The sequence below is a fragment of the Podarcis cretensis genome (genome assembly GCF_951804945.1).
Source record: "Podarcis cretensis genome assembly, chromosome: 5".
In the NCBI taxonomy this organism is placed as follows: domain Eukaryota; kingdom Metazoa; phylum Chordata; class Lepidosauria; order Squamata; family Lacertidae; genus Podarcis; species Podarcis cretensis.
The window spans coordinates 97800572-97828216 of NC_137174.1; the positions used below are offsets into that span (position 1 = coordinate 97800572).

At 45.8% G+C, this 27645-nt stretch overlaps 1 protein-coding gene across 2 annotated transcripts in view; it reads right to left on the minus strand.

Moving 5' to 3' along the window:
* The window catches only part of DIS3L2 (DIS3 like 3'-5' exoribonuclease 2), a 226622-nt gene that overhangs the window by 81465 nt on the left and 117512 nt on the right, over nt 1-27645 (minus strand). For both annotated transcript variants that reach the window (XM_079977678.1, XM_079977679.1), the window contains exons 10-11: nt 26402-26575; nt 13317-13396 (exon numbers count right to left, since the gene is read on the minus strand). In XM_079977678.1, the coding sequence (XP_079833804.1) occupies nt 13317-13396; nt 26402-26575 (254 nt within the window). The remainder of the gene's footprint in view (nt 1-13316; nt 13397-26401; nt 26576-27645) is intronic.

Below are 27645 nucleotides of genomic sequence, written 5' to 3' on the forward strand. Positions count from 1 at the left end.
GTATGAAATTATACATGTTTTGTTTTTGTTTTTGTTTTTGTTTTGTGTGTGTGTATAAAATGTGAAAACCTAATAAAAATTTTATAAAAAAAAAAAAAATACTGATCAAGACGGGCCAGTGGTCTGACTCAATATAAGGCAGGCTTCCTAAGTGTATATGTTTGCACCACATTCCATTATTATTAGAAGTAGAAATAGAAGTAGAAGTAGAAGTAGAAGTAGAAGTAGAAGCAGCAGCAGCAGCAGCAGCAGCAGTAATACCCAGTCCATCTGACTGGGCTGCTCCAGCCACTCTGGGCAGCTTCCAGCATACAGAAAAACATAAAAAGGTAAAGGTAAAGGGACCCCTGACCATTAGGTCCAGTCATGGCCAACTCTGGGGTTGCAGCGCTCATCTTGCTTTACTGGCCGAGGGAGCCGGTGTACAGCTTCCGGGTCATGTGGCCAGCATGACCAAGCCGCTTCTGGCGAACCAGAGCAGCGCATGGAAACACCATTTACCTTCCCACTGGAGCGGTACCTATTTATCTACTTGCACTTTGACGTGCTTTCGAACCGCTAGGTTGGCAGGAGCAGGGACCGAGCAACGGGAGCTCACCCCATCACGGGATTAGAACCGCCGACCTTCTGATTGGCAAGTCCTAGGCTTTGTGGTTTAACCCAGAGCGCCACCCACGTCCCTTGACAGAAAAACATACTAAAACATTAAACCTTAAAAGCTTCCCTATACAGGGCTGCCTTCAAATGTTTCCTAAATGTTATATAATTACTCATCTCCTTAACATCTGATGGGAGGGGTCCGGTCGAGCCACGGACCCGTCGCAAGCGAGACTTTTCTCGGCAAGAGAAAGTCCGGGTTCTCGAGGGTAAACGGGGGTGCTACAGGGCGCGATAGCCCCCCAGAACCCCTCTGGAGGGAAACCAGAGGGTCAGGATCCCAGCGGAGCCGTTCGCAGATCGCCCGGCCGCCAGGTAACTCTGTAATAGGAGCGAAGAGCGCGGCGGGCGGAGAAAGCAGGCACCGGGAAGCCATTGTCTCACCCTCGAGAACGCAGCCCCAGGCTTGCAGGGCGAGTGACCGATTCTCAAAAGCAAACAAGCCAAATTTGGATTATAATTTGGATTATAATTGGAATATATAAAAGAAAAGCTTTTTGAAAAAGAAGGAGACAAAAAGAGGTCAATTTCGTCTGCAATCGGAGAGGAACGCAAGACTACAAGCGGAGCGCGTAAGGGAGGTTGGTGACGCGGCAAGCTGTTTGGGAAACTCTCTTGGGAAACTTGTTAAAAGTGAAATAAATTGTTGCAAAAGATATAAAAAGTTACAGTAAAAGATGAAGAGGTAAAATTGGTAATGATACATTGGGCCAGATACTTCGGTTATAACATACAATATTACGACTGGATAAAATTATGGAATGAAAGGTGAAAATTTACAGCGTGTATCGCATTGAAGGAAAATGTAATGAAAATGGTCTATAGATGGTACATAATGCCAGTAAAATTGGCTAAAATGTATAAAACATGTAACAAGTGTTGGAAATGTAAAGAAAAAGAAGGAACTTTCTATCATATGTGGTGGGAATGTAAAAAGGTGAAAGGCTTCTGGGAAATGATATATAATGAATTGAAAAAGATGTTGAGATATACATTTGTTAAAAAACCAGAGGCCTTCCTATTAGGATTGGTAGGTAATGAAATTAATAGAAAAGACTGCAAACTTTTCCAATACGCAGTAAAAGCAGCAAGAATACTTCTGGCGCAAAGATGGAAGCAGGAAGAAATTCCAACAGTGGAAGAATGGAGAATGAAACTGACTGAATATGCAGAATTGGATAAACTGACTGGGAAGATTCGTTATCAGAAAGACCAAAAGTTTATTGAGGACTGGGGGAGATTTACAGAGTATCTGAAAGGCATATGTGATGTACAGACAACGCTTGTTGGTTTTGAAGAGTCTTTGTGAAAAATTAAGAAATATTGTAAAAAAGAAGTAAGTGAAAGGTAGAGGAATGGCTAAAGGCAATAGTAAGTTTAGAAATAAAGTTAACAATAGAAACTTTAACGAAAGATTGGTAGAGAAATTGAGGGAAGTCAAAAATTGATGACTGTGTGATAAAGTATGAGTAGATTGTACAAAAATGTTTGAAAAATGAATAAAAATTATTTTTTAAAAAATCTGATGGGAGGGTGTTCCATATGGAGGGCGCCACCACCGAGAAGGCCCTCTGCCTGGTTCCCTGTAGTTTCACTTCTTGCAGTGTGGGAACTGCCAGAAAGCCCTTGGTGCTGGATCTCAGTGTCCGGGCTGAACAATAAATCACATCAATACAGTAAATCTGACCCAACTATCACAATGAATTAAAACCTGAGCTAAACTCCTTAGAGAATACCACAAACCTCTTGAGAATACCATATCTGATCCCACTCCCTCTATCAGCTCCCACATCAGCACATAGTTACTACTTCTGTCATTTGCCTAATTTTTAAAACATCTTTTTACGGGGTTTTATAATCAAGGATCATAGGAATAATAAATGATACAAATAAACATACCATCTCATTTGCCTGATTAGCCCCAAAGCCCAACCAATCATGAATCACATAACAAATAGAATGCCATTATGAGTCTTCTAAATCCACCAAATTTGGTCACACGATGACATCGCAGAAGAAAAATCAGCTGAGAGCGAGAGCAATGCCTCCTGGATTATTCACATGGGTAATCTCAACCATAATTCAACTTTTGAATTCTGGTGCTGGAGGAGACTCTTGAGAGTCCCATGGACTGCAAGAAGATTAAACCTCTCCATTCTGAAGGAAATCAGCCCTGAGTGCTCACTGGAAGGACAGATCCTGAAGCTGAGGCTCCAATACTTTGGCCACCTCATGAGAAGAGAAGACTCCCTGGAAAAGACCCTGATGTTGGGAAAGATGGAGGGCACAAGGAGAAGGGGACGACAGAGGACGAGATGGTTGGATAGTGTTTGCGAAGCTACCAGCATGAGTTTGACCAAACTGCGGGAGGCAGTGGAAGACAGGAGTGCCTGGCATGCTCTGGTCCAGGGGGTCACGAAGAGTCGGACATGACTAAACGATTAAACAATAACAACAATCTCAACCAATCAAAGACCACAGAATGAACAAGGTGGCATCCTTAAAGGAAAACAAACTGCTGAGAGAGAGCAAACAGGCAATGGAAAGAATAGGCCAAACATCTTCACAGTCACTTCACTGCTGAAAATGTTTTAATGTTCCCTCAACACTGCCAAAAACATGCCCCCAAAACAGTAAGCAGTTTTGGCTTAGCCCTAATCAGCTCCGATGTCATATGTAAACTTGCAATGATTGAAGTTAAAAATGGCACCCATCCATTGGAACAGTTTCTTCCCATGTTACACATGGTTATACAAAGGGCTTGTTGAGATCTGAAAAAAGAATCTAATGGGTTTGAACCCATTCCAGGATGCTGTGCGTAACCCCAATCCTATGTGGCAGGAATGATTTATACAACACACCTATGAGAAGAGTTTAAAGCAAGCTGGGATTTCAACTTCTCCACTGATGACCTCACCTCCCCGAACAAAAACAGCCCAGAGAACTCAATTTTCCTTTATTACCAAAGAAATAATAATAATAGAACAGGATGAAGAAAGAAAGGGAGGAAGGGTCTGTAAGTACTCAGTAAAAGCTGCCAACGCAGCAATTTGAATCAAGTGTTCACTCTGGAATGGGGAAACTGGAGTTTTAAGTTTGTGTGAACAGCAGGAGCAGGAAGAGTGGGAGAGATACCCTGGTGCTAAATTCACATTCACTTCCCTAAGCAACCTTTTCACCATCCAGATTAAAACAGGGAAAGAGAAAATTAGCCAGTTCTGTGAGAACAGATACTGGGGCTGAGAGGTATTACACAGTGGTACCTCGGGATGCGAACGGGATCTGTTCCGGAGCCCCGTTTGCATCCTGAATGAAGCGTAAGACGCGACAGCGCGTCTGCGCATGGGTTGCATATTGCTGCTTCCGCGCATGCGCGTGACGTCATTTTAAGCGTCTGCGCATGTGCGAGCAGCGGAACCCGGAAGTAACGTGCTCCGTTACTTCTGGGTTGCCGCGGAGCGCAACCCGAAAGCGCTCAACTTGAAGTACATTCAACCCAAGGTACATCCAGCAGACTGAGATGCAGTGCTCTGAAAGCAGCTTGAAAGACTATCACCACTACAGAGTACGCAAGATAATTTAACCCTATTTTAAGCCCTATTTCAAGATCTGAGCCATGCTAACAGGCATGAAACAGGGATGCCATCAAGACAGAGACTTGGTTTTCCAAGGCTAACTTTAACCTCTGTTGACAAGGAACGGCTGTGGCTCAACGGTAAAGCAAGAATTCTCCTGAAAGCATTCAAGCACACCTCAGCTTTTCTCATACGGAGTTGGGGCCAATTCATCCTCAAAGCTAGCTATGTTTATTTATCACTTCTATAGCTGCTGAAGGCATTCACCGAGGTACCCAGAGTTTGCCAGTAGGAGACCATGGGCCCCTGAAATCAGCTGGCGTTTTGAAGGCCGGCAGCCCGGTCCCTCTTCACGCCAAAAACCATGCCAATTCATTGTTCAGGGCTTTATTTGGCTTACATAAACCTTCCTTGCCTGGCCTGGGGGCATTCTGGTTTTCGCGAAGTGCCAAGGAGCGGAACGTGAATTGGCGGCTTTGTTTACCAGACCACGGTAAAACTGAATGTCATAGAAGGCAGATTCAGCCAAGGGACATGGAAGAAGGCAAGCCCATTCCATCCACTCAATGTTTCCCCCCCAAAAAACTGAACTCAACAGTTACCAACTTCCCCCCCCCCTCACTCCTTTTGACATGAAACACTGGAGAAAAACACAGCGAGAACAAAACACCCAAAGAGAACCCAATGTTCTTGGAGTTTCAGAATCTCCCAGGGTGAACCTCCAAAACAAAGAAGGGGGGGTTAGAAAAGGTCAGTCTCCCCAGGGCTTCCCACCAACCTGACCATCAAAAACGCACTTCCTCATATCATCTCAAGGACAGGTTCCAAAATATCTTGCTTGGTGCGGAAGACCAAATGGCACCTTCTCCATTTCGCATGCAGAAACGGATCGGAGGCGCAGCTGAATCTCACTTCCACACCGGGGGTGGAATAGCATCCTCCAGCACACCTGAGGACCACAGAGCTCTATCCTCCAGCGCCCCTGAATCTAATGCCCAAGACAGCTCTCTACCCAATGGTTGGGCCGGCCTTGCTCCAAGTGGATGGGAAAATGGAGGTCTCTTTTTTTTCACCCAAGGAGTGCTCACTGGAAAAACATGTTCAGAGGAGGCTCCAGGAGCTCCATCTCCTTGCTCCAGTAAATGTATACACACACACACACCCTCAAGCAGTCCACTGAAAGCGCATGGAAGTGGCCACAGAATTCCCAAGCCTAACCATGCATACAGTACTGGAGCATATATGGAGTTCCACGTCAATGAAGCTTCTCAGTAACAGATCTCAGTTTGCAGATACCAAGAAACACCTTTCTCTGAGTGATTCCCCGTCAAATCAGACAATTCGCACCTTGGTGGTCAAACAGCCTTATAGCAGGTTAGCTTCTTCTGTTCTTTTGATGAAGGGCAGATAAATAATGCTCATAACTAACAAGAGGTATATGTGGGTAAGTCGCTCTGGAGTTTTGCTGTGAAGCAGTGTCGATTTTTCTATTTATTTAGAAGTTTGCACACTGGTATGTGCAAGCATCTGCACAACTCCGCCTCAAAAAGCAGAGTGCAAAAGAGGACACAATCTGAAATACCCCATCTCCTCCCACTTCAGGCTGGATTAAAACAAAAACTGGGCCTCACAGGAATCACTTTTGCATGCTCACACACAGGCGTGTCACCAATTTTTCTGCACACACACACACACACACTGAATGATGACCCAGGGTCAACATGGCTTCTGACTGGCTCTTTGAGAAGTATGAGGAGCTAGATCGGGAGGCGGAGGGGAGATGCAGTAGGGGTGGGATCAGCCATACACACTGTGTGTGAGTGGAAATGTGAGTGCAAAGGCTTCCTCCTTGTCCACGCAGCTCTGCATAGCCCAGCTGATGATCAGCAGCAGACCAAATGGAAAGTCACCAAATAGCAGAAATGAAAGCGGAGCTGAGGACCGTGCCTTCGAAAGACGCATTTTAAGTTTTCCATGAGGCACTGGAAGCCTCTGAAGTGGGAGTTGTACTGGGGGGGGGGGGAGGAAGCCCCAATGCTGTGCATTACAAAATTAAAAGCCTGATAGGGTTACGTGCGTGTTTTGTCTGCAGCAGCTAATAAATCATGCATCCAGACTCCTAAATCCCATTATGAAGCAGCATTAAGACATACACTGCACATTGCAAAACAAGAGGTGTATGGTTGCTCCAGCTCTATTTGCCAGCACCTTAAGCCTGACAAATAATTTAGATGTGGGACAGGCCTGGCCTTTGAAGCCTCTGCAGAGAGTGATTTCCACATGCTCCAGCCAGCTCAGAAGCATGGGTGCCAAGTGGACATAGGTAGAGCATATGGCTGAGGAACAGACAGAATGCGGGGTACCCTGCTGTGAGCACAGAAGTGAGGTGCGCTGACTGGTGCTAAGGATGGGTGCTGAACATCCAGATCCTGCCATTAGCCAAGCTGGAGGATGCTTTAGCCAGATCGCTGCTCTGTAAAATAGGTCACAGGCTTATGAAATTGTGGCGCTCAGGACATGGGCTGCTTCAGAAATGCCCCGAGATGCTTCCAGGTTGCCATGAATGAAAATGTAAGCAGCTCTTCCTGGGGACGGATGGAGCAAGCAGCATCGTAGCAGGACCAGGGGAAGATGGAAGAAGGCCAAAAGGAGCACCGGCAGGGTTGAGGGCAGACACGTCAACAGGCGCCACTTCACTCTCCCACATTGGTACTGACTAGCCTCTCCTTTCTGAGATAGACCCTGTATCCAAAGAGAAATCACTCAGACCATGAGCCCCTCTAGGGCAAAACAATTCTGCTCCCTTTCCCCAAGAAGGGGCATATACTCAGCACATTCTTGGCTGCCACCAAGTCCGACACCTCCCATGCCCCACACCATGTTCAAATTGGCTGGAAAAAAATAATATCCCGAGTTTTGACTATTCTGTGTAAAAACGCCCTCGTTTTCACATTTTCCCAGCAATCAGAGCATTCTTGAAATGTATATGCTCTAAATTTCAATTTTCTGGGTGGCTTGGAAATATCTTAACCATTTTTGTAGTACGCTTTGGGTCCCTGATTTTGAGGGAGGGGGAAACACAAATACCCCAATTTTGAGATTTTTCTGGCAATTGGGCCATTCTGGGCTGCACATGAGAACGCAGGAAGTTGCCTGAGGCCAGTGGCCCATCTGTGCAGCACTGCTCATTCCTCCAAGCTTCCTTTAGAGACTAATCCACGTTCCCTTCATGGACCACAGGATGCTTGTATCACTCCTCTCCCACCTGAAACTCCTGTTCTGTTCCTGCCCCCGCCCTAAACTATTAAACTGCCTCATTCAGGCTTGCCCTCAGCCTGTCCTCAGGCCTCTTTCCCAACACAAGGCTGCAAAGTTCAAAATAAAAAACCTCGCAGAAAGAAGACAAGCAGCTAAGAAAGCCATAGTGCTTCTGTTAAGATCAGATTTCTCTCTCTCTCTCTCTCTCTCTCTCTCTCTCTGTGTGTGTGTGTGGGAGAGAGAGGGGGGGGGAATATGACAGATCTGACAAGGGGAGAACTTTTTGAATTTGGCTGATGCTAGAAGCCCCCACTCAACATCAAGGCTCTCAGCCAAAGAGATGAAGAGAGAAAGGACAATTTCTGGCAGATCACACCTCAAGCTGTTTTTATTACTATTCCATGCTCCATTCAAGAGGCTAATTCTACCAGGAAATTAATACTCATTGAATTTACAGAGCTGGGAAGTGGCACCCAACAGCCTTCGCAAATTGGAATCCTTCTGGGTGTAGAGGAAGTTAATCCTGTTCCTGGAAGCAAAGCCCTGGGGTCGGGAGGACACAAGTCCTCTTTGACGTATCTCCACTGAGCACTGCTAAGGTCGTGCATGTTGCTTGGTCTTTGACCTCTGGAGATGTTCCAGGGTGCAGGGCGCCAGATGTGAAACGAGTTCTTAGCTCAAATACTATTTCAGTAAAAGAGGCAGGCAAGAAGGTCTCCTTGAAGCTCTGAGAACCTCCCTGGAAAATTTTGCTCTGATTTGGTTTTGCAGTCTCTGGAGAAGACACATTAATGCCTCTTGTCCAAGGGGAAAGCGACTGTGCCCTGGCTCTCACCCTCCGACACCGTATTCAGACTTACGGCTCGAGGAAACCCAAAATCTTTACTCAAGAAATAAGCACACTGTTAATTTTGGGAAATGATATACAATGAGCTGAAGAAAATGTTCCAGTTAACATTTGTAAAAAGAGCCCAAAGCTTTCTTGTTAGGGATTGTAGGAAAAGACCTGCCAAGGAAATTAAAAAACATTTTCATGTATGCGACAACAGCGGCAAGAGTCTTAATAGGACAAGGATGGAAGAATGAGGAAATCCCGACTAAAGAGCTGTGGCAAGAGAAATTGATGGACAACGTGGAACTGGCAAAATGGACACATAAACTACATGACAAGGATAACTGTGACTTTAAAGAAGAATGGGAACCTTTTATGAAGTATTTAAAGAAACAACAAAATCAACTGGACTCCTTGGCAGGTTTTGAATAAACACTCACAAATTCTTTATTGGTAACATAAGGTAAAGGTAAAGGAACCCCTGACCATTAGGTCCAGTCGCGGACAACTCTGGGGTTGCGGCGCTCATCTCGCTTTACTGGCTGAGGGAGCCAGCGTACAGCTTCCAGGTCATGTGGCCTGCATGACTAAGCCGCTTCTGGCGAACCAGAGCAGCGCACGGAAACACCATTTACCTTCCCGCTGGAGTGGTACCTATTTATCTACTTGCACTTTGACATGCTTTCAAACTGCTAGGTTGGTAGGAGCTGGGACCGAGCAACGGGAGCTCACCCCGTCACAGGGATTCGAACCACCGACCTTCTGATCGGCAAGTCTTAGGCTCTGTGGTTTAACCCACAGCACCACATGCATCCCTTATTGGTAACATACAGATAGATAAATTGAGGATCTTTACAATTTTATAACATGCAGAGAATAACATGTGCTGAGAAACCAGAGAGAGGAGCTGAGGGAAGTCTCAGGGAGGGGTGGGAGGGTAGGTTTTTTCTTTTTTAGGGGGGAGGGGGAAAGGGGGGGGGAATGTGGATGATGTATTTTTGATAAATTGTTATGTTGAAATCCCTAATAAAAAATAAAAAATAAAAGAAATAAGAAACGAGCACACTGTTTCAGCATCAGTTCAGAATACTGGGTACACCTCTGCTTGGGGCAGCGAGGGAGCAGGGAGTTCAGAGGCCAGGGGTGGCAGCAGGGCCTACCCAGAGGATTCTCAAAGAGAGGAGGCTGAGGGAACGCTCCACAAGGGAGGGTGTTTGAAAGAGGGTGAGGGGCTGCCAGCTCTGCAGGCAAGGGGGGACCTAACTGGGCTCCTGAGCCCCACAGGGGTGCCGCAGAAAGAAGGTAGTTGGTCAAGGAAGCCGTGGACTCAAAAAGGTTGAAAACCTCTGATCTAAGTTGTCACAGATTCCAGTCCCAGATTTTCCAGGTTTCAAGGATGGAAAGTGCAACCCAGTATTAACATTGGTAACCAGAACCGACACCAGTCCCGGGCTAAATGGTGAATTGGCCTTTCACAGCAACCTCCTAAGACATTCCTCCGAATGAATGAATGAATGAATGAATGAATGAATGACTGTCCAGCAACAGGATGAGGACATGTCTCCCTCAATTGAATTAAGCTCTCAGCCTGAGATTTTGCTCAGATACAATCTGATCACTTTGACAAGTTGGGTGCAATATGCAGAAATATGTGGGCAAGCAGCCTTTTAAATTAAACACGACAGAAATATTCACCAGTAGGAGCTACACAACGCAGCAAACATTATTCGGGAGAGGGCATGTGGCGAGCTGTCATTCAAGACCAATTCCTAACTACGCAGATGCAGAGACCTGTTTCCAATCTCCGTAATGCACTGCCAGCACTCATTTTCTAACGACAAAACACAGGCCAAGGAAGCTGCCACTGCCCTGGCCATCTTGCAGCACTGAATCAACCATCCCAGGAATTCAGACGTCACTTGCAGTACCTTGTGGGTTTCTCTCTCCTCCATATTCAATTCCACCCCCATCACGGCTGCATCCTGTTATCCGGCCCCTTTGCCGAAAGGGCTGCGCCAACTGCTGCGACACTACCAGCCGAGTTTGCCATTGGCATATTAAAGCTCAGAACAATTTCAGAGCAGATTAGCCGTGGGAACACCTTGCCTTGCATTTCAGTCCTCAGTAGAGATCCTTGATTCCTTCCTTGATTTATTTATTTAAATTTATTTTTATTTTTTTAAAAAAAATATTTATTAAGGTTTAACAATTACAAATAAAAGAAAAACAGTCAATAATAACAAGAAGAGAGAAAAAAAAATTACAATACTTCAAAACTATAAAGAAGATACATTACTGAAAAGAGAAAAAAAACAATACAACTAAACAATAACAATAACATTTAAAAAACACTAACATCCAGTATTTTCATATCTTTATCCTTCATTTACTTATTTCCTTGACTTCCTCACGCCTCCCTTTTTGTATTCTAATTCATAATTGTTTCAGCAAGTCCTTTCCCTCTTTCTCAGATTTTGTTCCATAAATTTATCTTAACACAATTTAACCTTGAATTTTTCACTTTAATCCGTTAACAATCCAATTTAACTTAATTCTTTACAACCTTTCTGCTAAGACCATGTAAATTCACTCCAGCATCTTTCTAACATTCATTAATTTTACAATATTTTTTTAAATATACTTTAATTTTTTTCCAATCTTCTTCCATCGACTCTTCTCCCTGGTCTCGGATTCTACCGGTGATTTCTTATTTATTTAAATTTATACACTGCTTGATTGTACTACAACAACAACAACCCTCGAAACATAAAGCAGTAAAATCAAGAAAAATTCACAACCCTACTTTAAAACATGCAAAGGTTAATAAGGAATGGGGGGGGGGAATTTATAATTTATCTTAAAAATCGTTGTAAACAGTTAAAATCATTAGTAGGATTGGAACTACACCACTTGTAGTTTAATGGTAAGTTTTGAATATAATGGGGATGCAAAAGATGTGGATTATTATAAAACATGCAGGAGGAAAGGACTAACAATGGGACCCACAAAGGGGAGAAGGGAAGTCCAGGAGCTTCTGTGGAATCTTGTTTTTATGACGTATGTTGGATATGCGATTGTAGAACTTTAATTTGAAAAACCAAATAAATAAATGTATAAATTAAATAAAATACTAAAACAGATTAAAATTGCCTCAACTTTCTAAGGGTCTGAATTCTTACAAATGCAAAACGGGTAGAGGACCCTCACCCACCTGAGTTAAGTTCACCATTAGATGGAACAATACTTAAAAGTGGAATCAGGAATGCACTTTATTTCTGCGTCCTAAGATGCATCTCCTGGAAGGAACCGCAAGGCCTGGAGCTGAACATCTAGGAGACCCCACTGCTTCATCTCTTCCATTAACAGAAAGGCCTCGTTCCATCAGCCTCTGCAGCCACAGGTTTTATTTACTAAAATAAAAGGCCAGCAACCTTCATTAAAGCTTTGTAACAATGCAGAGGCGGCGAGGCAAACATGACGGCTTCCCATTTTAGTTTATTAACAACATAGTCACTGCTTACCTCATTTCAAGAAGTTCCCATCACTGGAAAGTGACTCAGCCCAAGTGGAAAAGAAGGAGAGAGCTTTTCCAGTTGCTTCCCTGCCATTCTAGCAGCACCTACTTGAACCTCACACCATGTCAGATCACTGGTCTGCCTGGCATCTCACTGTCTATAGGAGCCTTCCCCAACCCAATGCCTGCTCCAGATGTTTTGGGCTACAACTCCCATCACAAAGTTGCTGGTTGGGGCTGTGGACTGAAACATCTGGAGGGCAACGGGTTGGGGAATACAGAGTGGCAGCCAGACCCAGGCTTTCCGGCAGGAGTCTTTCCCCATCCTCCTTAGGGACGCCAGAAATTGCATCAGGGAACCTTTTGCATACAAAGCACATACTGAACAAAGAGGAGATGGGAGACAATGAGCATATACAGGCAACTCCTAACGGACGTGCATCCAGTTAATATACAATCGCACATGTACACATCACTTCGAACCTGGAAGTGACTGTAAAAATGGCAAAAACAGCCCTAAAGAGAGCCCAGAAAGGGCAAATAGGCACGAAAACAGCGCCTAGCAATCCCACAAGCCTTTGCAAGGGCAATTCCAGGAGCAATTGCACTGACCATTGAGGCCTGTGGCAAGTTGGAATTTGAGCGATTGTGGTCGGGTTTGGCATCTGGTAGTCTCCTCCAGTACCATAATTGATGCTTCTGAATTCTGGTGCTGGAGGAGACTCTTGAGAGTCCCATGGACTGCAAGATCAAACCTCTCCATTCTGAAGGAAATCAGCCCTGAGCGCTCATTGGAAGGACAGATCCTGAAACTGAGGCTCCAAGACTTTGGCCACCTCATGAGAAGACTCCCTGGAAAAGACCCTGATGTTGGGAAAGATGGAGGGCACAAGGAGAAGGGGACGACAGAGGACGAGATGGTGGGACAGTGTTCTCAAAGCTACCAGCATGAGTTTGACCAAACTGCGGGAGGCAGTGGAAGATAAGAGGGCCTGGCGTGCTCTGGTCCAGGGGGTCACAATGAGTCAGACACAACTAAACGACTAAACAACAACAACTACAACAAGTGCTGCTGTTTTTTTCTAGGGTTGCCAGGGGTCAGAGGGTGTTTGCAGGCTTTTCCAATGGTGTTTCAAATATACGCAATTTCACGTAAATACACGGTGCCTTGGAGTGTAACGCCCATGTAAATTGAGAGTTGCCTGTACACACAAGGCTTCCTAATAATCAATCAGCTCAATGGCCAAGCTAACCTTGGACCGTGCACTCTGGCCACTAGTGGCTCTCACAAAGGTCTCTTGGCAGAGATCCTTTTAAGCAGGGCTGCTAGGGTGTGAACACAATTAACGTTCATCCACATAGAGCCCTGTTCAAGTTCTTAACGCCCCTGATGAGCTACATGTTTGAAGACACACAGCAGCTGCTATAAATGGACATCCATGTGCACAGACACTAAAGTGACGTAGAAAACGCATCTTACCGTCCGGAAGTGGCTTGCAAGACAAAGCGTCGTCAAGGTCCCTGGCGGTTGACGGGTCAATGGTGAAGATGCATTCTTGCCTATCAAAAACAGGGAAGTAACAAAGAAAACTCAGCACCGGGGGCAGCAAGTTCATCTATTTGAAAACCGGCTTCTGAAAGGGGCATGGATGTTATAGGAGGTGGATTTTTGGTCTGGTCCAGCAGGGAAATTATTAGGTTCTTGTGCTTTGTTCAGATCACATGTCTCCAAATTGAGGGATAGCGCTGTGGGTTAAAGCCTCAGCGCCTAGGGCTTGCCGATCGAAAGGTCGGTGGTTCGAATCCCTGCGGCGGGGTGCGCTCCCGCTGCTCGGTCCCAGCGCCTGCCAACCTAGCAGTTCGAAAGCACCTCCGGGTGCAAGTAGATAAATAGGGACCGCTTACCAGCGGGAAGGTAAACGGCGTTTCCGTGTGCGGCTCTGGCTTGCCAGAGCAGCGATGTCACGCTGGCCATGTGACCCGGAAGTGTCTCCGGACAGCGCTGGCCCCTGGCCTCTTGAGTGAGATGGGCGCACAACCCCAGAGTCTGTCAAGACTGGCCCGTACGGGCAGGGGTACCTTTACCTTTACCTATATCACCAGGGCTGAGCTGTGAGCCAGGAAACTGCCAATTCAAATCTTGCCTCCTCTGCTGTTTATTTAGAATCCTAGAACTGCAGAGTGGGGTGGGACCCCGAAGGCTGTCTAGTCCAACCCCAGCAATGCAGGAATCTCAACTAAAGCATCCATCACGATAAATAGGAGTAGTTGGGAAAGCTTAGTAGGTGGAGCATGAGACTCTTAATCTCAGGGTCGGTTCTAACCCCACGTTGGGCAAATGATTCCTGAAATGCAAGGGCCCCTTCCAGCTCTACAATTCTATGGTCTGCAGACCACTTAATAACAATAAACAGATCACTAAGTGGTTTAGCTAAAGTAATATAAAATATTTATAAGAAAGCATCTATGAAATCAACACTTTAAAACCAAGAAGAGATTACAGTGGTACCTTGGTTCTCAAACGCAATCCAGAAGTCCGTTTGACTTCCAAAATGTTTGAAAACCAAGGTGTGGCTTCTGATTGGCGCAGCCCCCCCCCCCCCGAAACAATAGCTGACAGCCTCATTGGACGTTGGGCTTCCAAAAAACATTTGAAAACCGGAACACTTTCTTCCAGGTTTTCAGCATTTGGGAGCCGAAATGTTTGAGTACCCAGGTGTTTGAGAACCAAGGTTCCAGTGTATAAAAATTATCATAGCATAGAACAAGCATGCATAATAAAATGGCATGCCGTGAACCAACTCCCTCCTCAGTCCCTCTGTCTGTAGCTTGGGGCAACAGCGCTCGCCTGTTAAAAGCAGTGTATAAATTTTACTGTACCTACAACACACACATTTATTTATGTATTTCATATGAATGGCAGGTGGGGCTCTTTTGCCAATTTTTATTTCTTCGTGTTTGCCCTTCACATGGTATTGTTGTTGTTAGATTTGCATAACCTGCCTCGGGCTTTAGGTTATGCAGCTCTAGAGCTAGCGAGAGAATTCCTCTTTCATGTGCTCGGAGACCCGCTATCCGGTGACAAACTGACTGCAGCTATAACCTGCTTCCACAGATACATATTCCTTCAATTGAAAACCCATTAATGAATGGAATTTCAAAAAAGCGACCGGATTCCAAGATACACTGCTTACATAACGTCTCGATTTACAGTCTTCGGCAGAATCACGTCCGAACGGAGAGGGAACGCCCCACTCATGCAAGGGGTCCCACGTGCCCTTATCAGGCCGAGTTAGAGCCCAGGGCACTACGACTGTGACCCCGGACGCCAGCCATCCGACACTTTGAGCTCAGCCGGGCAGATGACGTGCAGCGGTAGACAGCAGGGAGCTTAAAACAACTGCTCTCTTGTGCTGACAGGTCTTAAGAGAAAGGATTAAGGGCTCCTTGAGAAACCAGAGGCCGCATGGGTTTTGTTTCAATGGAACAGGTCGCTTAGTCCAGCTGTTTGGTGCTGCAACCGCAAAGCCCTGCCACCCATCGCGATCTGTAGCTGCAGGCAGTTTAGAAATTAATAGGCTGGCAGCGGCAAAGGGCCTGCGTTGGAAATGAACGGAACATAAATACACCGGTGCCAGAACTCTCAAAGCACATCGAGGGAAATGTAGCAACAAGCAGGCGCTCCGCTTTGAGATGCTCGGCCAATTAAATCTATTAGGGAGGTCAACAATGGGGCCCCGGTTCACGAGAGTCCATGCCTGCAGGGAGTGCGGTATGGAATCCCAGCTCCGGACCACTGAACGCCCAAAACATATCAGGCCCCCTTTTCCTCCTGTGCAAGAAGGGAGAGGCAGCATGCAACAGATCTGCTGGCGGACTTGCAGGGCTGAGTTTACGGCAGCTTATTTAAAGCATCCCTGGATGCAGCCTTCATGGGCTTGTTCGCAGTTGCAGCCTACTCCATCCTGAAGCCTTATAGGGTGGCTTATGGGAAAACTAAAACCCCAATCTCACTCCTAATTAATGCAACTTATTCAGGCTGTAATAACTGGTGCGTGGGTGGGAGCTAAAACTTCTGTTTGTGCCTCTGGTGACTGATTGCAATGAGCATATGATGTCCGACAGTCTTGTTCTCCCTGAGGCTTGTTGCTTATTGCAAAATATTTATTCAGACAGAAGCCAAAGCGGCTTACAGCAGAAACAAAAGTGGTCAAGCGGCCAGACTGCTAAGTCATTTCAGGCAGCAGCTGATAGCTCACATAGTTGAATACTCCTCTCCAAACACATACACACAAAATCCCTACATACGGAAAAGCAGCACATTGGTGTCCTGGCTTCCACTCCAAAACGCACAAACAGAGGCTCTTACTTGCAAGTTAGAAAGATATATTTAATCAGGCAAACAATAGTATAGGCTCAGTGACACTCTCAGTTCAACCCCTGCTCCTTTGGAAATGACCATGCAAGGCCCAAAGCAGTATTTCAACTTGAAATGCAGAACTGCATCCTGAACATGCACGCCAGCTCCCATTCTGATCTCCTAGTACAGAATGGAGGCCATGCAGGCATGCTGAACCAGAGGCCTCCCTTCACCCAGTCAACTCATTTCACAAAGACAAAATGTAAGATATAAACACACTTCAGCAGCCACCGTCATCCATGAGAGGTGAGAGCTCAGCTATGGCCTTTTGTTTACTACAGTTTGGATTTTGTGGGTCTCATTTAAACTTTAACAAGGCACAACCATGACATTTAACGGTAAAAGGTGACTGCATGTCTAGACAACTACATCTTGAAGCTGGTCTCATTTCTCTTCCCATTGTGAGCAGACACAAGGGAACGCTGACCTGCGAGGTATTCAGCCCGGCACCCAGACTTCTGCGCACTTGCTCTCTCGACTCAAGAGGGCTGGCATTTCAAAACTGGGTGGGTGGGGTATTTTTAGATCCTTGAAAGTCTCAATCATTGTTTCTAGGACCTTGATGAGCTCCTTCTTGGAACGATGCATCTCAGGCCTGGAAAACAACCATTTTCACTCGGGAATAGGCGCCCCTCCTTGCTTCAAGCATGTTTTATGCATGAAACAGTATTTTATAGCAACAGCAGGAATACACCCCAATCTCGTCACAGCAAACACCCGTTCCCAATCATTGGGTAAGTTAGACTCATACAATCGTAGAATTGTAGAGTCAGAAGGGTCCCCCAAGCAGCATCTAGGCCGACCCCACTGAAAGGCAGGAATCTCAGCTCAAGCATCCATGACAGATGGCCATCCAACCTCTGCTTAAAAACCTCCAAGGAAGGAGAGTCCACCACCTCTCATGGAAGTCTGTTCCACTGCTGAACAGCTCCTACTGTCAGACAGTTCCTCCAAGCCATTGGTTCAGATCCTCCCTTCTGGAGCAAGAGAAAACAAGCTTGTTCCTCTTCCATATGACAGCCCCTGAGATATCTGATCATATCTCCTCTCTATCTCCTCTTTCCCAGGCTAAATATACCCAGCTCCTTCAACTGTTCCTCATCAGGCTTGGTTTCCAGACCCTTGATCATCTTGGCTGCCCTCCTCTGCACATCTTCCAGCTTGTCAACATCCTTCTTAAACTGTGGTGCCCAGAACTGGACACAGGTGGGGTCTGACCAAGGCAGAATAGAGTGGTACTTTTACTTCCCTTGATCTGGACACTATACTTCTGTTGATGCAGCCCAGAATAGAATTAGCTTTTTTTTGCTGCTGAATTACACTGTTGTTCTTTAAAAAAGAAAAGATCTGGCTATGCTAACCCCATCTATCATTTTTTACAGACACCAGGACTCCTATTCTGCCAAAAAACGTAACAGAAAGCACAGCTATACAACAAATCATTCTGGTTAGAGTGGAAGCTAAACCTGTTTGTGACTGCAAGGTACACACATCCATAATAATCTAGCTATTGCTACCCGGGGAAACATAATATGTCCTCCTGCTAGATTTCTGTGGGTTGGAACTAGCACACCATCAAAGCACCAGTCTGCTCCATGAGCTGCAAGCCACCAACACTAGTCTACAGCTAAATTTTCTTACAGAGGCAAAGAGGATAGGGGAGAGACCAGGAAAGCTTCAAGAAGCAAAGTTTCAGCGCCATCAATACTCCTCAAATGTCCACCTTGACGTAATAAAGGAATCTGGCCCTGCTATTTTTGCTGAGATAATGAGATTTCTGGGCTCCTGTGATCCAGTTATGCTCCCACTCTCACTCCTACACAGGAAACCCACTTGCATCATCATGCCAAACAACTTTTAATCAGGAGACACCGGCTCAGCTAATCCTGCTGGGCTGAGACAGGCTTTCTGCCACATGTTTTTGTGCATCTGAAAGTCTTCCGCCTTGTCTAGGCTGAGCAGCTGGTGAGACAGGGCTTCAGGGCTGCCATTTTGCATTAGAGCTCAGAAGTTAAGACCTGCTCAGGCTTGGTCCCAAGTTATCAAGAAGCTGTCATCAACTGCAGGAGATAGGGAGAAGAGTGGCTTGTTAAAACCCACAACTGAAGTCTCCTAGATTAGATGGGACTAATCACGGAAGGACAGGCCACTGAGACCATTTGGTGTCATCCTCAGACTTGTTAACTCCACTGCTCAGCCCTAACTCCACATCATTTATGAATAAGTTAACTTCCAAGTGCAGATTCTTGGGAGAATACATTTCTCTCCATTGCGAGAGCCGACCGTTTACGCCAACTCTCTTCTCCCTCTCGCTTTCCCAGTTGCCATTCCATTGGTTTTGCCAGAGTTTGTGCTCCTTTCTGTTCTTCTCATTTGGGCAAGCCTTGTTTCCTCAAAGAAGCCTTCTTTCCTTTCATAGCTTCCATCAGGCGACAGAATGCTCCTCCACAGAAAACAATATCCCCTTAAACAGAACACGAGCACATCAGGGAGAAGGATCCCAAGTCTGGCTCCCAACATGCTGGTTTTCCACACAGAGGGTTTTATTCCGGCCGGCTGACATTCAATTCCATCTTGCGATTCCCTTGCCTGTCATCTGAATTGGCACCACCCCAACCCAGGTCAACCATCTCAGGGAGAGCTAGACACACCAGCAAATTACATACATAGGGATACTAAGCCCATGTGAATTGCTAACATGAAGCGGCAGACCTGAATAGCTCAGTTGGTTAGAGCGTGGTGCTGATAACACCAAGGTTGCAGGTTCAATCCCCCTATGGGACAGCTGCATATTCCTGAACTGCCGAGGGTTGGACCAGATAATCCTCAAGGTCCCTTCCAACTCAACAGTTTTATTATTCTTTAGCCCCCTTTCCATGCCTATGAACCAACTTATATCCCATTGTTTCCACCACCACAATATCCCTTTTCCTTGGCTCCAATTTAAAATGGCTTTAATGCTGTTTTGATGCTGTTACCCACCCTGGGACCTTAAACAGTGAAGGGCAGGTAATAAATATAATAGCAGCAGCGATAAACTACTCAACTTGAATGAGACCCATTAATTTGTGGTTTGGTGCACCTCCGTTGGAGAACAGGTTCTGACAGACGGCAGCCAGGCTTAGCAACCTCCACACCACCAGTCGTCGTCCCCACAACTTATCAGTTCCCTGCACATTTCTACACATCCTGTTCCAGGAGCACAGGTTTTGCTGTTCCTAGAGTTATCGCCAGCTTGTGGCATGGACAGTTTCCAGGCACTGAGCTATTTTATCAGATCTGCGCCTTCCACCTGCTGAGGGGAACCCTCTGTCCCCAGAAGCCATGCTCCTTCCCGTCCAGCTCCCCGAGCCAAATCTGTCCCCTCCACCTCTCGTTTTGTCAGCCGACAAACCTCTAAATATTAGCATTGTTAATCCCAACGGGCGGGCAGTGCTACAATGCAGGGACTTCCGCATTGCCTGGAGTTTCCAGCTAGAAACAGTGCTGTGAACAGCACCTCCGTGCCTAGGACAGAACAAAAGCCAGGCCAGGAATGCTTTGGCACGCTTGTTCGACTGACGCCAAGGAAATCTTTAGTCCCCTCGGAAGATCCTGCTTGCCATTTTAAGTAACATCCAGAATCACCTGGTGCTGTATCTCTGAACCCGCAAAGATCCATGATCCATGTCAGGACACCGGGGAGTGGTGGGTGGAAACTGATGAGTGGGGCAGTGGGAGAAGCAGGGTTGGAGACTGACTTGGGAGAAGGGGTCAGTGGGTACAGAGGAACCTGTATCAGCCGGAAGAAGAGAGGCAGAGGCAGGAGAAGCTGCAGGATTGAAGAGGAAGAACAAGTGCAGGAGAAGGGAGCGGCTGGTCAGCCTGGTGGAGAGTCAAGGGCTCCCAAACCATCCATCCATCCATTTGTTTGTTTATTTGTTTGTTTGTTTGATTGATTGATTGATTGATTGATTGATTGATTGACTGGTTGATTGATTTACAACCCTTCATCAAAATATCTCAGGGTGGTTCACCATCTCTTCCTGCCCCACTGTCTCCCAGGACCAGAAGAGAACTGAAGAGGGAGGAGCAAAACAGGGTGCACTTGGGCATAGTCTCTGCCTGCTTGCATGCAGCTTGGATTCTTCCCCTTTCTATCAATGCCTCTTTAAAAAAACAAAAAACTGTTCACTTAATGGACCCTGCCTCTATAACCCTTATAGAGCCTTATTCACATGCTGCAGCTAAGGAGGTTAAAGCTCAGGAAAAAAGAGCAGTGCATTAGGCCAGCTCATATATTTGTGACCATGGGCCAGACCTCACCTGTCTCACAGCTCATGCTCCTAACTAACCAGCAAACTAAATCAGTCAAGAATCCTCTGCCTGTAAACTTCTCTCAAATGTGGGTGGGGGGACCCCCAGAACCACAGGGGGTCCTCCTTGGAGATTCCCATCTATGAAAGCAACGTTTCATTAACTCCGCCTACAGGGATGCAGCAGGCTCATTAACTACTGCCGGTTTTAACAGAGCTTGTCTTCTGGGCTTAGGTCTCTCAGGCAACAATGCTTGTTTGCTTGTCTGTTGTGTTCAAAGCCTGGCACCCCTAACGTCTGAGACAGGGTTTCAGGGCAGCTTAGAACAAACTCCCCATTTCGGACGGCAACCCACCTCACGGATCCGTCCGATTTCCTTGCCGCAACACCCTTTTAACTGCACTAGGTATTTTTAGTTCATTGTTTTCTATTTTGGCAGCTGAGAAAGTGCAGTGTGTAATTCTACCTCCAGTTTCATATTCCTTCTTAAAAGTGAATACAACATCCTGTTTATAATAATAAAATCACTGGTTGGCAGGATGATACTCGGTGGAAAAAAGAGGGAGAGAGTGAAGAATAGAGAGAGAGAGAGAGAGAGAGGGAGAGGGAGAGGGAGAGGGAGGGAGAGAGAGAGAGAGAGGGAGGGAGAGAGAGAGAGAAAGCAACTGGAAAATTGAGAGCCAGCACATTTTGGTGCCAAGTTTCACATTTGCAACGGTCCAGAGGAGGTCACAGGTCTCGCTCGCAACCGAAGGCGAGGAGTGAAGAACGATCCCCACAAACTCTCCCTTGTTAGACCATGTACGCCATCTCCTTTCGAGCAAGGGATTTGCCCTTTTCAGGAAAAGTGACGTGAGGCTTTTCCCGCAGTCATCTGAACAACAGGAGACATGGAAAAGGCAGTGCGGCTCAGCCCAGAATGACCCTTCTCTCTCTCTCTCTCTCTCTCTCTCTCTCTCTCTCTCTCTCTCCAGGATTTGGGGTTTTCTTTCTTTTCCCACTCTGGGAGGACTTTCCTGGCTAGGTTGCTTGCCCCAGTTTAGCAGCAAGAGAAACAAAAAGATATGAATGAAATTAAAAACACTTGGAAGAAGCCACAGAAGCAGCTCTGGGGTTTCTTGGGTTCACTTAACATTTCCTTCCCCAGCGTTGCCCCTGCACCCTGGGTGGAAAGTTGCGCTTCAACATTTCCTTTGACACACACCCCTTGCTTTTCTCCTGCACTCTGTGCCATAAAAACTGGCAAGGGGGGAGGGAGGCAAGGAAAAAGACAGAAGGAGGTGGGGTGGAGGAAGAGGCCTTGGACCCTGCAACTTTGGCCGCTCCATCCCTTCAGCCTTCTCAAGGCCCTTTGGAATTCCCAAAGAACACATCGCCATTTCCACCTTCGCCTTTGCTTGCTTTGTTCGGCTGTGAAACATTGGCTCTAATCAATCCAGCCACAAGAGCAAAAAATAAATGAAACTGTGCCCCCCGCTTCCTTAAATGAAGACATATCGGACATGAGAAAGGCAGCGATTTTATTTTTCACTGTTCTCAGAGAGGACAGGGCAGGAATGGATGGGCTCCCATTGCAGGTAAAGGTAAAAGGTAAAGGACCCCTGGACGGTTAAGTTCAGTCAAAGGTGACTATGGAGTTGTGGCGCTCATCTCGCTTTCAGGCCAAGGGAGCTGACGTTCGTCCACAGACAGCTTTTCCAGGTCATGTGGCCAGCAAGACTAAACCGCTTCTGGTGCAACAGAACACCATGGCGGAAACCAGAGCACACAGAAATGCCGATCTTTCCGCCGCAGTGGTACCTATTTATCTACTTGCACTGGCGTGCTTTCAAACTGCTAGGTTGGCAGGAGCGGGGACGAAGCAATGGGAGCTCACCCCGTTGCGGGGATTCGAACTGCTGACCTTCTGATCAGCAAGCCCAAGAGGCTCAGTGGTTTAAGCAGAACTTCTACAGGCAAGCAAAAGAACAAGCTGCCTTCTTCCCTGGGGGTTTTCTCAAGAGAAAACTTCTCCGCCCCGTGGAGGCGGGGAAGGCATTTTAAGGAAGTCTGTTGTACAGGTTGGCTTACGTAGAGAGCAGGGGCTGGGTCTTCTGGAAACTTGGCAACCTGGAACACACTGCCTGCAGCAGCAATGGGCTCTTCCGCCCTGAGGGTAGAAAGGTCTTGGGCTATACCACTACAGACTGCAGGTGGGAGTTTCTGCTGTGGGTGCATACAAAAAATCCCTGTACATAGAAGCTTAGCGTAAGAACGTAAGAGTCCTGCAGCTGGATCTAGAGGCCAGCGGCTGATCTAGTCAAGCATCAACAGCGGCCAACCAGATGCCTATGCCCTCAAGGGAGAAGAGTTTTAATCCTTTTCAAACCCTGTTCATCTCCTTGACATGCTGGTTTTCTATATGCAGGAAGGGGTCCTGCTTTGTTGCACGAAAGAGGATTCAACGATACAAATCCCCGCTTGTAACATGAAGCGATACAGTCCAGAGACAGGGCTCTCGCCATGGTGAGAATTAGGCCTGAGCTCCTGTGGGCACTGGCAGATTCTGAGGCTCTGCCAGCACTGAAGCAGGAGGCTTAAGGAACAGGGGTGTACGACAAGCAGCACTGACACTCCAAGCAGTGTGGTTTGGAGGCGCTCCAGGACAAGGGCACCGAAGGAACATCACCAGAAGAGGCCTCCCCCATGCTTCCAAGGCGTCTGCTGCCCTGATCAGCCTAACAGATGGGCCAGGCACCTATTATCCAGCTAGTCAAAGCAACTGTTCCTGGCGCTCTAGGGTGTCCAGTTGTGCCCCAACCCCCAGAACTCACACTGTGGTTTGGAGAAGAAGGTGTGCAAGAGCTCAAGCAGAAGAGCACTCTCCCCTTCTTGCAGTTTCCAGCAACTGGTATTCAGATGCACTGCTGCCTCTAGCTCTGGAAGGAGAGCACAGGCATTGCGGCTCGTATCCCAGATGCTTTATATATATATATATATATATATATATATATATATATATATATATATATATATAATATTTATTCAAATTTTGAAAATTACAAAAAGGAACAATAAAAAAGAAAAATAACAAAGACATACATACAAACAATTAAAAAAAACAACAGATCAAACCTTTACATAGCTTTCTTTCCTTTACTTATTTCCTTGACCTCCTCACACCTCCCTTTTTTGTATTCTAATTCAATTAGATGTTTCAGCAAATCATTTCCAGCTTTGTTTTTATCCTAATAATTTATCTTAATATACTGTAATTCTCGTCTTTCACCAATTAATAAATTAATTTTAACCTAATCCTTTATATCATTTCTGCTAAAACCACATTACTCCATTCCAACAACCTTCTAACATTCCTTAACTTTGCAATGTTTCTGTAAATAAACTTTGAATTTCTTCCAATCTTCTTCCACCAACTCTTCTCCCTGGTCTCGGATTCTGCCAGTCATTTCCGCCAGTTCCATATAGTCCATCACTTTCATCTGCCATTCTTCCCGAGTGGGTAAATCTTGTGTCTTCCAATACTTCACGATGAGTATTCTTGCTGCTGTGGTTGCATACATTAAAAAAGTTCTGTCCTTCTTTGGCCGATCCCAGATGCTTTCTGCGTGCCGCAGAATTTGAGGAAGTGGAATACCGCAGTTAGTGCAGATAACTGCAGCGTGATTGCCAACAGGAGTGAAGCCTTGCCAGCATGTTATACTCCTGCTCAGAGATCTGCACTGGCTGCTGATTCATTACTCTCTGGAACTCTCTGCTGCATTGTTTTTGGCATCTGTTAAAAACCTTCATTTCAACAAAGCTACCCAGACATGTCAAAAGCTGCATGTTACAATCACTTATGGTTTTATCGCGTGCAATAGTTTTAAAGATACTGATTTTATTTATCTTTCGTTAACATTTCGTGTCAACTTGTTTTTTAAATTTTCTTTCGGCTGACCTTTTTAAATGAACATTTTAAGTTGTTTTATGTGATCTAAAACTAAGAATTTGTCAAGAATGTATAACTTGCTGTTGAAATGGAACACTCAGGATGAAACGGTGAAGTCTGCTATGATTAAATGGGCACAAGATGTTTGACATAATATTATGATGGCTGACTGGGAACAGTTATGGACCACAGGTATGAAGTTTACGGCATGTAACGCCTTAAGAGAGAATTTAATGAAAACGATATACAGGTGGTACATGACACCAGTCAAGCTTGCAAAAATCTATCATTTGCCCGATAATAAATGTTGGAAATGTAAAGAGACTGAAGGTACATTCTTTCACCTTTGGTGGACATGCCCAAGGATTAAGACTTTCTGGGAGATGATTTATAACGAAATGAAAAAGGTATTTAAATATACCTTTCAGAAGAAACCAGAGGCCTTTCTCCTGAGCATGGTCAGCCAATTGGTGTCAAAGAAGGACAGAAATTTATTTATGTATGCCACAACAGCAGCAAGAATACTTATTGCAAAGTACTGGAAGACACAAGATTTACCCACCCGGGAAGAATGGCAGATGAAGGTGATGGACTATATGGAGCTGGCGGAAATGACTGGCAGAATCCGAGACCAAGGAGAAGAGTCGGTGGAAGAAGATTGGAAGAAATTTAAAGTTTATTTACAGAAACATTGTAAAATTAAGGAATGTTAGAAGGATGTTGGAATGAAGTTATGTGGTTTTAGCAGAAATGATATAAAGGATTAAGTAAAAATGGATTGTTAATTGGTGAAAGAAGAGAATGTAAAATTACAGTATGTTAAGATAAAACAATATTAGGATAAAAACAAAGATGGAAAGGATTTGCTGAAATATCTAATTGAACTAGAATACAAAAAAGGGAGGTGTGAGGAGGTCAAGGAAACAAGCAGATGAAAAATAAGTTATGAGAAGGTTTGATTTGTTTTTTTGTTTGTATTTTTCTGGGGTTTTTTTTCCTTTTTTTCTTTTTTTTGTTTGTATCTATTGTGATGTATTGCTTTGTTTTTTCTTGCTTAATTTAGTGTTTTCTTTTTGTAACCTTTAAAACTGGAATAAATATTATTATTTTTAAAAAAAGTTGTTTTATGTGATCTGCTTAGAGGCTGGCTGGCAATCCGAGCCAATATCTGTAGACTCAAGAGATGGGCCTAGCTTATGAAAAGAGAGGAAGCAAAAGCTGCTCTCAGCGCTTTCGTTGCAAAGAGTGCACGAGCCACCAAAGCCCACAGGCAGGTCTGAAGATTTCCAACAATCCTCACCACGTTTCCTGCTTTCCATACGCTGGTCAACAGACACGACCCATAAACCGTGTTCTACAAAGTTGACAGTTTTATTATTAAAATGTGCCCAGCAAGAGGGATCCACGCTACTGAGAAACCTGCTACTGTCGCAGTCACAATTAGATCCATGAAAAAGAAAATGAAATTAATGGTACTGTCTGTACATTTTGCACCCTACCATGCCAAAAGCTGTAATACTGGACCAAAAATAAATAAGTCAAGGCCCCAAAGTTCTCCAGTTTGAGAAACCTGCTACTGTCGCAGTCACAATTAGATCCATGAAAAAGAAAATGAAATTAATGGTACTGTCTGTACATTTTGCACCCTACCATGCCAAAAGCTGTAATACTGGACCAAAAATAAATAAGTCAAGGCCCCAAAGTTCTCCAGTTTGAGCCTTTCGTTCGAATATGCCCTCCTGTCCTCACAAGTCCTTTAAAGGCAAAACTTCCCAAACACAGTAGCTGTCTGCATCCAACCGAAACTTGAGACAACTTGGCCTATTTTCCCTGTGAAAGAATCCCAGACCAGCTACAGCCCCATCCCAAGGCAACCTGCAAGCGGTCAAGAGGCCTGAAAGAAAACGGCTGAGATTTTTACCTTAAATCTCTCCTCTTGGCAAATTCTTCTGGTGGGATAACCCAGGGGAGGCTCTGGGGGAGGCACTGCAGGACATCTGGCTGGAAGTCCGAAAAATCCACACCATATTCCGTGAGGATGCCTTCCGTTTCCGGCTCAATTTCACCAGCCTGCCCGAGACTTTGAGCCAACTGCCTATGAAAAGGAGACACAGAAGTCGAAGAAGAAGGGCATAATCATTTTGAGCAGGTTACAGGATACTTTAACAACCCCCAATGGTGCATGCAGGTGAGGTGGGGGGTTGTTCTCTACTGAGCTAGAGGAGAGAGGGAAACGGCTAAGAGGATACAGCAGCCTGCTTCATCCTGATGCTGTCCAGACAATATAATAATAATAATAATTTATTATTTATACCCCGCCCATCTGGCAGGGTTTTCCCAGCTACTCTGGGCGGCTTCCAACAGAACACTAAAATACAATAACCTATTAAACATTAAAAGTTTCCCTAAACAGGGCTGCCTTCAGATGTAGTTGTTTTTCTCTTTGACATCTGGTGGGAGGGCATTCCACAGGGCGCGCGCCACTATTGAGAAGGCCCAATGGCCACACGGGCTAAGGGTGATGGGAGTTCTATTCGAAAACATCTGGAAGGCACCAAAATGGGGGAAGGCTGGGGCACACTTTTTGCTGGATTACAATATGCATGAAACCTTGCAAAGCAGCAGAAACCAACCTGCCTATATTCTACACTTAGGATGGGAGGCCCCACACAGTAGACAAGAAAGTCAGGTCTGAACACTAAAGACCCAGGCTCAAATTCTTCGCTCAGCTGGAGGGGGGAAAATCACCCTGGCTACTGCTTGATCACACGACTGCCTGCTAGCTTGTAAAAAAAGGTAAAGGTAAAGGTAGCCCTCCCCGTACGGGCCAGTCGTGTCCGACTCTGGGGTTGCGCGCCCATCTCGCTTAAGAGGCCAGGGGCCAGCGCTGTCCGAAGACACTTCCGGGTCACATGGCCAGCGTGACGAAGCTGCATCTGGCGAGCCAGCGCAGCACACGGAAACGCCGTTTACCTTCCCGCTAGTAAGCGGTCCCTATTTATCTAGTTGCACTTTGATGTGCTTTCGAACTGCTAGGTTGGCAGGAGCAGGGACCGAGCAACGGGAACGCACCCCGCCGCGGGGATTTGAACCGCCAACCTGACGATCAGCAAGTCCTAGGCGCTGAGGCAAAAGATTTGAAGGAGGGGGAAAGTTCTTCCTTAG